General features: G+C 42.5%; 1 protein-coding gene across 7 annotated transcripts in view; it reads right to left on the reverse strand.

The window, feature by feature from the left end:
- The window catches only part of FMO1 (flavin containing dimethylaniline monoxygenase 1), a 40,679-nt gene that overhangs the window by 22,829 nt on the left and 4,073 nt on the right, over window positions 1–13,777 (reverse strand). For 6 of the 7 annotated variants that reach the window (XM_086344733.1, XM_086344738.1, XM_086344732.1 and 3 more), the window contains one exon: window positions 7,049–7,186. In XM_086344733.1, the coding sequence (XP_086200859.1) occupies window positions 7,049–7,186 (138 nt within the window). Of the gene's footprint in view, window positions 1–7,048; window positions 7,187–8,644; window positions 10,029–13,777 lie in introns of those variants that run through there. The other variant, XM_086344734.1, reaches the window with a different exon arrangement.

The raw sequence follows: 13,777 nt of genomic DNA on the forward strand, positions 1-13,777 counted from the left end.
GGTGCTCACAGGTGGGTTGTTTTCTTTTGAAATGTTGCCAACCCCTCCCCCACCCCGGAAAAGAAATGGGCTTTCTTTTCCGTTGCAACCTTTGTCTGCTTCCTCTTTAAGACTGTGGTCTAGAAGAGGCCAGAGTTATGCCCATATGAATATTGAATTAAACAGCAGTAGTCCATAATCTCTATAATGTTGAGGGCATCTCTCCACTTATTAGAAACCTTCTCCATATTTGTTTTCTTAGGTTTCTGCAGTTTGCCATTTTATTTTTGCTTTGTGACCCCTTCCACCCAGAAGAGGTCCTAAAGATAACCCTTGTACATTTTGTGGCAAGGACAGCCCTTGCCTGGGCAGACTCTGATTCTACAGGTTTTGAATGTGCCACTTGCTTTGATTGCAAAGACACCTCCAACCGTCTTCTGTGTGTGTGTGTGTGTATCTGCTGGGGTAGGAGCTGGAAGGGATTTCTCTAGAAAGACTCAGGAGACTCATAGCACGTTAAAGCTGAAAGTCCCCTATAAGGTCACTTAGTTTAGAGATTTTCAGTCAGGCTCTAGAGGAATCTCCAGGTAGTACAGAGGTGCCTTAAAGAGGCTTCTGTATCAAGAGAGAGCTGCTGAATGAAGGTGGAGGTGATTTTTCCTGCCTCCCAAGACCCTAGTAATTTAGCTTTTATCTATTTTTTAAACTGACTCCATGTTCTCATTTTACAGATGAGGTAATGGGGACTGAAAGGAGTTGTTAATTACTTAGGCTACTGCTGGGTCACCCTCTTTCTCATCCTTTTGATGTGCTATCACTTGCCTCACAGTGACCTCTTTTTTCCTTCATTCTCCACCCTGACTTCTTCAGCCTCCACAGATGCCATGTTTTCCTGAAAGAACTGAGGCCTCCATTGTGTTTGCTCCTGTGTCTTCTCTCCTTCACCTCAACATCTCTTGTCCATGTCCCTTTTTCCTTCCTTTCCTGTCTCTGAGGAAAGTGTGCCTCTGCACTTTCCCAAGGCAAATCCTTCCACTTGGATCTGCAGTTCTACTTCTTCCTTTTACTGCTAGGATTTTGTCTCAATTTGGGCTAATGTATTCAGTCATTTCCTGTTATCCCAAGTATATTCTCTTTACTTGAGAGAAACATATATGGGTCTTCCTATCATGCAATCCAAACAAACACAATAGCAACAAAGACATTAATTCTGCTTATTATCCATTGCTTTCTAAATGGAGTGTGTGCATGTGTGCTCAGTTGCTTCAGCTGTGTCCAACTCTTTGTGACCCTAAGGACTGTAGCCCACCAGGCTCCTCTCTCTATGGGATTCTCCAGGTAAGAATACTGTGGGGGTTTCCATGACCTCCACCAGGGTATCTTCCCCACCTGAGGATAGAATCAGCATCTCCTTCATCTCCTGCATTATGGGCAGATTCTTTACTAGCTGAGCCACCATGGAAGCTACTTCTAAATGGAGTGTGAATCCTCAAACATTCCACCACTGTCCTCTTCTTCCATGTTTTCTCTTACACATACCCCATGTACCAATAAGCTATTTTTATTTTCCAACAAGCACAGTACTTTTTCTTTACAATATCCTCCCTGGTATTTCCCACTCAATCTCATTTGCCTGTTGAAATCTTCTAGAGTCCATCACACACTATCTCCTCCATGAAGCCTTCCTTGGCTTCCCTCAAGTGGATGTTATCCTGACTTCATTTAAATGCCCATAGTACTGCTCCCGACTTGCAAGATCCTGCCCTTTTCTATCAGTCTCGTAAAGAGACTGGGCATCACCACAGGGCAGGATGACTGTTTCTCATTTTTGTGTCCCTCACAGTGCCTTGTGCATAGGTGTTTGATCTGTCCAATTACATAGCCAGTTGGGCACAGATGGATCTAGAACACATTTCTCTTGATTCTTCATCAATGATTTTTTTTTTTTTTTTAGTGTGTTAATAATTGGGTATATGTGATTGACATAAGGGGCATTTTTCTCTGGTATCCCAAGGTCTCTGGGCTTACATTTTGCTATGACTGAGATTACTTTAACCAAACAACTCTACTAATTGTCCCTCTATTCTGGAAATTTATTCAGCAAGCCAGCTCTCAACTCTGATGGATTAATGCTAACGCATCAGATTAATTAGTGGTAATCTGAGGTGTTGTGTTAAGAAGGATTCTGAGGTTAATTAGGTGAAGGGAATAGTGTTTGACTGGGTTTCCCTGATGTCTAGAGATAAAGAATGTCCTGCAATGAGGGATACATGGGAGACACGAGTTTGATCCCCGTGTTGGGAAGATCTTCTAGAGGAGGAAATAGCAACCCACTCCAGTATTGCCTGGAAAATCCCATGAACAGAGGAGCTTGGCAGGCTATAGTATAAAGAGTCACAAATGCCTGAGTATGAGTCCCTGAGTCCTAATAGTGTTTGATTAGCAGTGTCTTCAATGGCCATGAGAGGCCATTATGGCATACATGTCAGGTTCTGCTTGTCTTTTGGAATGTATGTGGTTTGAATCATAGGAACAGAAGTTCTCTTTCCCCTAGGCCCCTTGGGGAGGTCTCTGTGCATCGATGGTCACATTTGGTGGTTGGACACATTTCAAGATATGCAGTTTTTCTTTATGTGAGCCAAGCTGGTTTATGCTGGGACTAAACTAGCATCATGGAAAAGAAATGCAAAAAAGCGAAATGGCTGTCTGAGGAGGATCCACGCACCTATGGACACCTTATCTTTGACAAAGAAGGCAAGAATATACAATGGATTAAAGACAATCTCTTTAACAAGTGGTGCTTGGAAAACTGGTAAACCACTTGTAAAAGAATGAAACTAGAACACTTTCTAACACCATACACAAAAATAAACTCAAAATGGATTAAAGATCTCAACGTAAGACCAGAAACTATAAAACTTTTAGAGGAGAACATAGGCAAAACACTCTCTGACATACATCACAGCAGGATCCTCTATGACCCACCTCCCAGAATATTGGAAATAAAAGCAAAAATAAACAAATGGGACCTAATTAAACTTAAAAGCTTCTGCACAACAAAGGAAACTATTAGCAAGGTGAAAAGGCAGCCTTCAGAATGGGAGAAAATAATAGCAAATGAAGCAACTGACAAACAACTCATCTCAAAAATATATAAGCAGCCCCTGCAGCTCAATTCCAGAAAAATAAATGACCCAGTCAAAAAATGGGCCAAAGAACTAAATAGACATTTCTCCAACGAAGACATACAGATGGCTAACAAACACAGGAAAAGATGCTCAACATCACTCATTATCAGAGAAATGCAAACCAAAACCACAATGAGGTACCATTTCACACCAGTCAGAATGACTGCGATCCAAAAGTCTACAAGCAATAAATTCTGAAGAGGGTGTGAAGAAAAGGGAACCCTCTTACACCGTTGGTGGGAATGCAAACTAGTACAGCCACTCTGGAGAACAGTGTGGAGATTTTTTAAAAAACTGGAAATAGAACTGCCATATGACCCAGCAATCCCACTGCTGGGCATACACACCGAGGAAACCAGAATTGAAAGAGACACGTGTACCCCAATGTTCATCACAGCACTGTTTATAATAGCCAGGACATGGAAGCAACCTAGATGTCCATCAGCAGATGAATGGATAAGAAAGCTGTGGTACATATACACAATGGAGTATTACTCAGCCATTAAAAAGAATACATTTGAATCAGTTCTAATGAGGTGGATGAAACTGGAGCCTATTATACAGAGTGAAGTAAGCCAGAAAGAAAAACACCAATACAGTATACTAACTCATATATATGGAATTTAGAAAGATGGTAACGATAACTCTGTAAGCAAGATAGAAAAAGAGACACAGATGTATAGAACAGTCTTTTGGACTCTGTGGGAGAGGGAGAGGGTGGGATGATTTAGGAGAATGGCATCAAAACATGTATAATATCATATATGAAACGAATCGCCAGTCCAGGTTCGGTGCATGATACAGAATGCTTGGGGCTGGTGCACTGGGACAACCCAGAGGGATGGTAAAGGGAGGGAGGAGGAGGGGGTTCAGGATGGGGAACATGGGTATACCTGTGGCAGATTCATGTTGATGTATGGCAAAACCAATAAAATATTGTAAAGTAATTAACCTCCAATTAAAACAAATAAATTTATACTAAAAAAAAACAAATAGCTGTGAAAAGAAGAGAAGGGAAAAGCAAAGGAGAAAAGGAAAGATATAAGCATCTGAATGCAAAGTTCCAAAGAATAGCAAGGAGAGAGAAGAAAGCTTTCCTCAGCGATCAATGCAAAGAAATAGAGGAAAGCAACAGAATGGGAAAGACTAGAGATCTCTTCAAGAAAATTAGAGATACCAAGGGAACATTTCATGCAAAGATGGGCTCGATAAAGGACAAAAATGGTATGGACCTAACAGAAGCAGGAGATAGTAAGAAGAGGTGGCAAGAATACACAGAAGAACTGTACAAAAAAAAGATCTTCACGACCCAGATAATCACGATGGTGTGATCACTCACCTAGAGCCAGACATCCTGGAATGTGAAGTCAAATGGGCCTTAGAAAGCATCACTACGTACAAAGCTAGTGGAGGTGATGGAATTCCAGTTGAGCTATTCCAAATCCTGAAAGATGATGCTGTGAAAGTGCTGCCCTCAATATGCCAGCAAATTTGGAAAACTCAGCAGTGGCCACAGGACTGGAAAAGGTCCGTTTTCATTCCAATCCCAAAGAAAGGCAATGCCAAAGAATGTTCAAACTACTGCACAATTGCACTCATCTCACATGCTAGTAAAGTAATGCTCAAAATTCTCCAAGCCAGGCTTCAGCAATACATGAAGCGTGAACTTCCTGATGTTCAAGCTGATTTTAGAAAAGGCAGAGGAACCAGAGATCAAATTGCCAACGTCCGCTGGATCATGGAAAAAGCAAGAGAGTTCCAGAAAAACATCTATTTCTGCTTTATTGACTATGCCAAAGCCTTTGACTGTGTGGATCACAATCAACTGTGGAAAATTCTTCAAGAGATGGGAATACCAGACCACCTGACCTGCCTCTTGAGAAACCTGTATGCAGGTCAGGAAGCAACAGTTAGAACTGGACGTGCAACCACAGACTGGTTCCAAATAGGAAAAGGAGTACGACAAGGCTGTATATTATCACCCTGCTTATTTAACTTCTATGAAGAGTACATCATGAGAAACGCTGGGCTGGAAGGACAAGCTGGAATCAAGATTGCTGGGAGAAATATCAATAACTTCAGATATGCAGATGACACCACCCTTATGGCAGAAAGTGAAGAGGAACTCAAAAGCCTCTTGATGAAAGTGAAAGAGGAGAGTGAAAAAGTTGGCTTAAAGCTGAACATTCAGAAAACGAAGATCATGGCATCCGGTCCCATCACCTCATGGGAAATAGATGGGGAAACAGTGGAAACAGTGTCAGACTTTATTTTTTGGGGCTCCAAAATCACGGCAGATGGTGACTGCAGCCATGAAATTAAAAGACGCTTACTCCTTGGAAGGAAAGTTATGACCAACCTAGATAGCATATTCAAAAGCAGAGACATTACTTTGCCAACAAAGGTCCGTCTAGTCAAGGCTATATGGTTTTTCCAGTGGTCATGTATGGATGTGAGAGTTGGACTGTGAAGAAATCTGAGTGCCAAAGAATTGATGCTTTTGAACTGTGGTGTTGGAGAAGACTCTTGAGAGTCCCTTGGACTGCAAGAAGATCTAACCAGTCCATCCTAAAGGAGATCAGTCCTGGGTATTCATTGAAAGGACTGATGCTGAAGCTGAAACTCCAGTCCTTTGGCCACCTCATGTGAAGAGTTGACTCATTGGAAAAGACCCTGATGCTGGGAGGGATTGGGGGCAGGAGGAGAAGGGGACAACAGAGGATGAGATGGCTGGATGGCATCACTGACTCGATGAGTTTGGGTAGACTTCGGGAGTTGGTGATGGACAGGGAGGTCTGGCTTGCTGCGATTCATGGGGTCACAAAGTGTCGGACATGACTGAGTGACTGAACTGATATGAAATTAGCACCTTTGGCCTCTCTGGAGCTTTGCTCACTGAATTAGTAAATGAGTGCTTTATTCCTGTTCCAAGTTCTACCCTTCAATAATAAGAGAATGCTAGGTCTTTCTCTTAATCTCTTAGGGCCTCTGAGGCCAGGATATCTGAGACCTTGCTCCTTTTCATTCTTTTGACATCTTTCTCCTTAGCACATTTAAAGCTCATAGGAAATATTCTTGTTCTCCTGAAAAGAAGGAAAAACAATAAGTTTGAGGAAATCTGATGCAAAAATCTCTCTGGCTGAGCTGTGGAGTTCAGAGTTTCAGTGACCTCCAGCAGGGCCCCTGTGATTCTCCTGGGTCCCAGGGCAGTCAAGGGTGGGCTTTATAGTTGCCTCTCCTCCCTCCTCCCCTCTCCAATCCATACTGTAGTCCTGAGAATATTACTTTTATTTTCCTCCAGCATCAAAAAAGTCTCCAAACTCACATCCTTTACTTGTGATTGTTCTTGGCATGGGTTGGAACTGCCAGGACCACAAGACCTTGAGTACAGAACTCCCCCTACACTGAGTCTTATGCTGCTTTACTTAAGATAGAGCAGGGCTGGAAAAAGAAGTTGGTATAAGCAGCTCAGTCTTGCAGGCAGAGGCAGAAATTCCTGCACTGTATTCATACCGTTGCCCCCACACTGCAGTTTCTTGCTTCAGACCCCCAGAGTTCTGGTCTTATCCTCCCTTGTCCTGAGCTTTCCCAGCTTGTCTCAGCCACTTCATCCTCTTCTACCCTTCATGGGCATCTTTCTTCCTCTTGGCTTTGGGTGTAGTTTATAAGGCAGCTGATGCACTTCCCACCCAAATTCAGGTGGTGCCCTTCTGCTTTTTTTAAAAAAAAATAATTTTCAATGGCCCTTTCTGTCTCCCTGTTCAGCGGATGTTTCTAGCTCCTCCTCATGGGTGCCAGCCCTTGAAGAAATTCAATCTCTTTTTGCACCAGTCAACCCTTTTCCAACAGACACACAACAAAGTCACGGAAACTCTACTTACGGTGAATCTCCACAGCCCCCCAAGGTCATCACTCCTCTCGAAGCAGGTGGGCTTTAGCCCTTCCTCCAGACAGCACTTGATGGAAGCCAGGCCAGTGGCCCCAGCGCCCACAATCGCAACTCGTTTGGCCATGTTGTCCTGTGTGGGGACAATGAAGCGGAACCATTTATTCATAAGTGAAAGCCTCACCCCATCCTTGGCTGCTCTAGCGAACCAGGAAAAAGAATTGGAGAGATTAAGGGATTTGCTCCTTTTGAATCCTCTGTAGCTGGTTTCTGGTGTCGTGCATGTGAGGAGGGCAATGTTCGGGTCACTGGTTTAACCCTGTGCTTCGTATGTTCCCACCCCCTCACTCAGAACTGGTGCTGAATAACAGTACATTTGTCAAGACTGTAGCTTTTGGCAGAATGGTTGAAATCGGATCCTTCAGTACACGGAATTTTGCGTTCTGCACTGTGCTGCTGCCTCCAGCCTTCCTCCACAAACCCTTGAGTAAAATAATAGAGCAGCAGCCCAGGAAAGGATCGCCTTGGCAAACTCAGTTTTTTATAAACACATGAAATCGAATCTCAGATTGGTGTGATGTGATACGAGGTCACCCAGAAGCTGGTGGAGTGGGGTTGAGATGCAGAACCAAGACACTGGCCGCCACAGGCGCGGTTACAACACTGCCTGGGGCTGGTCCCTGTCCCTGGCAAACTGCCAGTGTTCCAGCTGTGCTGTCATCCTTCTCCTACCTGCTGCCAGTGGATGGTCATCAGTGGGAAAGAGAAGGTGTGGGATGGAAAGGTAGGCATGGAGAATTCTCTTCCTGTCTCCACAGGGTCCTGACTCACCTCTAGGAAACCATCGTGTCACCATTGGCACTGATGGAGGGGTATCTGACCTTGGCCATGGGTTAACATGAACTTGTAAGAATGATGAGAGGCAATATAATGCATTGGTTAAGCCAGTGTTCTCCAACTTTTATGGCACCAGGGAATGATTTCGTGGAAGACAGTTTTTCCAGGGATTAGGGTGCAGGTGTGGATGGTTCAGGTGGTAATGAAAGCAATGGGGGAGCGATGGCCAGGGCCAGAGGAAGTGTCGCTACCTGTGCTGGCCCACCCACCCTCCGCTCACCTCCTGCTGTGTGGCCGGGTTCTTAACAGGCCACAGGGGGTTGAGAACCCCCGGGTTAAGCAACCAGACTCTGGACCACATTGTCTGTGACTTTGGCAAATCATTCTACTCCTCTGTGTATCATATAAAGTGAAGAAAATAGTAGTGTTTTCCTTGCAGGGTTTTGTTAGAATCAAGTGAGTCAATTACACATGACAGTTGGCTTAGAAGTGCTCCTGGGACATAGAAAATGCTCAATAAATAGAAGCTATTTTAAGTATAAAAACATTTCCCTAAATCAGCTTCCTCTTTGCCTTTCCCATCACTGAGCCTCTGTTCTTTAAATTCCTATAGCATTTTGGTCAACACGCACAAGCTTAACTCTTTATCATGTGATTTTAGCTGTTGTTCCCCCCAATTTTTTTGTGATCTTTTTCTCTCCCCAAGTTAGTAAATTTTTAAACCAGATGGATCAAAGAGTAGATGCAAAATTACCTCAAAGATACTATCTTCCTGAACATTTGCCATGAGACAAGGAAGTTTCACAGAGGAGCTTGTTGCACAAAACTGAATATACATCTTTTGTTTTTCAGGATTGAGACACAGAGTAGTAGTACAAGTACAGAGACGTCATCTGATTCGTACTCTGCTGTGACCCCAGGGTCTAGGGCTGCACTTGGAACATAACGTAATTGATGCTTCAGCTCAGTTCAGTTCAGTCACTCAGTTGTGTCCAACTCTTTTCGACCCCAAATATCGCAGCACGCCAGGCCTCCCTGTCCAACACCAATTCCCGGAGTTCACTCAAACTCATGTCCATTGAGTCAGCGATGCCATCCAGCGATCTCATCCTCTGTCGTCCCCTTCTCCTCCTGCCCCCAATCCCTTCCAGCATCAGGATCTTTTCCAATGAGTCAACTCTTCGCATGAGGTGGCCAAAGGACTGGAGTTTTAGCTTTAGCATCAATCCTTCCAATGAACACCCAGGACTGATTTCCTTTAGGATGGACTGGTTAGATCTTCTTGCAGTCCAAGGGACTCTCAAGAGTCTTCTCCAACACCACAGTTCAAAAGCATCAATTCTTTGGCACTCAGCTTTCTTCACAGTCCAACTCTCACATCCATACATGACCACTGGAAAAACCATAGCCTTGACTAGATGGACCTTTGTTGGCAAAGTAATGTCTCTGCTTTTCAATATGCTGTCTAGGTTGGTCATAACTTTCCTTCCAAGGAGTAAGTGTCTTTTAATTACATGGCTGCAATCACCATCTGCAGTGATTTTGGAGCCCCCCAAAATAAAGTCTGCCACTGTTTCCACTGTTTCCCCATCTATTTCCGATGAGGTGATGGGACCAGATGCCATGATCTTCGTTTTCTGAATGTTGAGCTTTAAGCCAACTTTTTCACTCTCCTCTTTCACTTTCATCAAGAGGCTTTTGAGTTCCTCTTCACTTTCTGCCACAAGGGTGGTGTAATCTGTATATCTGAGGTTGTTGATATTTCTCCCAGCAATCTTGATTCCAGCTTGTGCTTCTTCCAGCCCAGCATTTCTCATGATGTACTCTGCATATAAGTTAAATAAGCAGGGTGACAATATACAGCCTTGTCGTACTCCTTTTCCTATTTGGAACCAGTCTGTTGTTCCATGTCCAGTTCTAACTGTTGCTTCCTGACCTGCATACAAATTTCTCAAGAGGCAGGTCAGGTGGTCTGGTATTCCCATCTCTTTCAGAGTTTTCCACAGTTTATTGGATCCACACAGTCAAAGGCTTTGACATAGTCAGTAAAGCAGAAATAGATGTTTTTCTGGAACTCTCTTGCTTTTTCCATGATCCAGCAGATGTTGGCAATTTGATCTCTGGTTCCTCTACCTTTTCTAAAAAGAGTTTGAACATCTGGAAGTTCACGGTTCACGTATTGCTAAAGCCTGGCTTGGAGAATTTTGAGCATTACTTTACTAGTGTGTGAGATGAGTGCAATTGATGCTTAGTACCCCCAAATATTTCTGTTTATATATATATATGTTTTTAAAATTTTTATTTTTTTGGCTACTCTGTATGCATGTGGGGTCGTAGTTCTCCAACCAGGGATTGAATCCTTGCCCCCATGCAGTGGAAGTGCAGTCTTAACCATTGGACTGCCAAGGAAGTCTCCACAAATATTTCTTGAATGAAATGAAAAGGCCCATTTGTTTAGGTATCGTGTGAAAGTGTTATAGAGCCAATTTGCTTCAGCTGGATTTGATTTACTGGGGAAAGTTAGTAGATTCCCTTTGGGGGAAGTCATGCTCTAGTTGCTTATGGAATTGCCTTGAGCTCACTTTATAAAAGAGAGTATCTGTACTGACTCTTATTCCAAGGGCCTGACACAGTACTTTAAATATTTGCCTTTAAACATTTGAAGAATCATCATCGACAGATTAGAATTACGGCCAATTATGGATTTGAAGATGTTATAGGGAGGCAAATTTTAGGTCAATATAAGCACTTTTCAGCATTTCAAGCTGATATTTATTTTGTTCAGACAGAGTCTGTAGGATGGTTTTTGGGGGAGATTTCATAAGTAGGAAATTAGTAGGTAATGTGGAGGGTGGAATCTAATGCCCTATAGGGTCTTATCAAGCCAGATTCATTACCCTTCTCATTAATTACCCTTCAAATACTCAATGAGGGGCTTCTATGCTGCTAAGCCCTAGGCAAGGTATTCAGGGGTACCAATAAGGCATGATGCCTTCTTTAGCTGTCATTCAGTGGGAAAGTAAGATTTGAGAATAAGTACCACATTCTGTGTCAAGTGCTAACACAGAGATGTTTCACGTGTGCTTTGCAGTAAGCACATGATGAAAGAGGTGCTAATACTGACTTTGGGGAGGTAGGAAAGCAACACAGAAGCGTACTGTTTGCTCCCGGCTTTGAATGATGAAAAGAACTCCAGTGGGCAGAGGAGTGGAGGAAGTGCCCTCCAGAGAGAGGTAGCAGTGAGAGTAAGGGCCAGAGATCGGCCATAGAGGCATCATGACCATTTGACTCTACAGAGGCTTGACTCTAAGGAGGGCTATTCTTTTGACTCCTGTAAGAAATAGCATGTTCCCCACATGAGAGGACTACATTACTGTGTTGATTTACTGGATTGTATGTGTTTAGTCTTCTTTCTGCATAAGCCTATATGTTTCTTCACAGAAGGCCATTTTCTGTGACCAGTCTCTTATTTTCTCATAGCATCTAGCTGCATGCTTGGCCTGGACAGTAGTTGCATAAATATTTGGCAATGGGTTGATTTCCTGACAGGTACAATGAATTAATTCATCACCTTATATCTTTTTAATTAAAAAAATAATTGAGTAAATATCTTCTGGGAGCTAATATCCTGGGTCAGACAGTCTGTCCTCAAAATGACTTTCTATCAAATGTACAATCCATAGAAAGTCCCTCCCCAGGTCATAACTGCTACTCAGTGTGGGCCAGATGCAGCCAGCCTTTTTGTAGAAGTAAACATCACTCTGGATTTTTTATGGGAAAGTAGGGTACTTGGGTCTTGCCTGGAGAATCCCAGGGACGGGCGAGCCTGGTGGGCTGCCATATATGGGGTCACACAGAGTCGGACACGACTGGAGTGACTTACCAGCAGCAGCAGCAGGGTACTTGGGAGTCAGACCTGAGCTGGAAGTTTAGTGTTGGCTAATTGCCAGCAGTATGATGTTATACAAGTAATTTGTTTCTGTGTCTCGGTTTCCTTCTAAAATGAAGCTAGTTGCGACTGACATATATATACACTTGGTTGGCGTGTTGCTGTGTGCGTGGCGGTTTTTTTCTGACTCTTTGTGACCCCATGGACTGTAGCCTTCCAGGCTCCTCTGTCCCGGGCAAGAACATATATACACTGCTGCTGCTGCTAAGTCGCTTCAGTCTTGTCTGACTCTGTGCGACCCCATAGATGGCAGCCCACCAGGCTTCCCCGTCCCTGGGATTCTCCAGGCAAGAACACTGGAGTGGGTTGCCATTTCCTTCTCCAATGCATGAAAGTGAAAAGTGAAAGGGAAGTCGCTCAGTCGTGTCCGACTCATAGCGACCCCATGGACTGCAGCCTACCAGACTCATCCGTCAATAGGATTTTTCCAGGCAAGAGTACTGGAGTGGGTTGCCATTGCCTTCTCAAAATACATAACTAGCAAAAACTGGCTGTATAGCACAGGGAACTCAGTTTGGCGCTTTGTGGTGACCTAGATGGATGGGATGTTCGGGAGAGCAGGGAGGGAGGCCCTAGAGGGAAGTGATATATGTATACATATAGCTGATTCATTTCACTGTACAGCAGAGACTAACACAGCATTGTAAAGCAATTATATTCTGATAAAAATAAATAAAAAATATAGCTAGAAGTTGAACCTGTTGTAAGAATGAATCAACAGATGTGTAAAACACTTTAGCACAGTACTTGGGACATTCTTATCTCAGAATAGAAGTTGCCATGTTATTTTTACATATTCAGGAGCATTTTCTTGAATCTGATATTTTTGTAGATATCTGACTTGACAATTTTGAGTTTATTTATTTGGAATAGAAGAGTATTGGGGCAACTAGAAATATATAGCTAAAGATTGTGTTCTAGCAAGTAAAGGAAATGAGTAGGGAAATAAAAGAAGTGATGATGAGAGAAAGGGAAAGAGAGAAAAAGATAAAAGGAGAAAAAACAGGTTTCAAATCACCCTTCAGGACTTTTCTTTTTATTTCTTTACGTTTTCATTTCAGATCTACTTGGTGTGTGTCCATAGTCTCACATGAATTGTTCTCATGTTTGGAAAAGTGAACATGAGAATACATGAGCACATATGCACTCAAGGTGACTACTGCATTCACATGCTAATGAAAATTAATGCTTCCAACCGTTTCTTCAAGTATTGATACTTCTATGAAACCAAAGTGATTAAAAAAATTAATAAGTGCTTTTTAGAAAAAGTATTGTCTGCCTTTATTATTTCTTTTAACTAAAAATCATTTCTAGTCAGTGACTGCTGTAGGTTAGACAAAGTGATTGATAACAGGGTAGGAAATTTTATTAAGGTGAAAAATACTCTAATGCCACTGATTAGTGTTATTTCACATGCTAATGCAAAATGAATATTAAAAATACTATTGCTTCTAATGTGAATACACAATAAAAATTTGGCCATTCCTTTGCCGGAGGTTTTAAAAGCAGCGTATCATCACCATCATCATTATTTCAATGAAGAAAGCCTCATCAAAGCTGACTAAATATGAAAGAAGTAATAAAAATAAAAAGTATGACCAAATTGAAGTGTCCACTGGATGAAAGTGAGTTTATAAAAAACATCAAGCAAAATAACTTAAGCAACACAAAATTGCTAAATGAGTTGAGAAATTACTGTCGGTTACATCAAAGTCACCGATTTTTAACCAACTGGGTTACAAACAAACCACTGGTGTTTTCCTAAGCATTTTACATCACTGCCTCTACTTCAAAAGAAGTAAGATGCGAAAATATAATGTACCATAGTCAGACTGAGTGCCTCCGTTGGTTTATTAGGATGATATAGGGGTTAGAACATGAGGCTAGGGCTGTCATTCCCAGAATTGTGTGCAGAGGTACTGAGTTATTTTAAAAATT

The sequence above is a fragment of the Bos grunniens genome, chromosome 16, assembly GCF_055505025.1.
Source record: "Bos grunniens cultivar Pamir isolate PY7600 chromosome 16, Bosgru_T2T1.0, whole genome shotgun sequence".
NCBI lineage: Eukaryota > Metazoa > Chordata > Mammalia > Artiodactyla > Bovidae > Bos > Bos grunniens.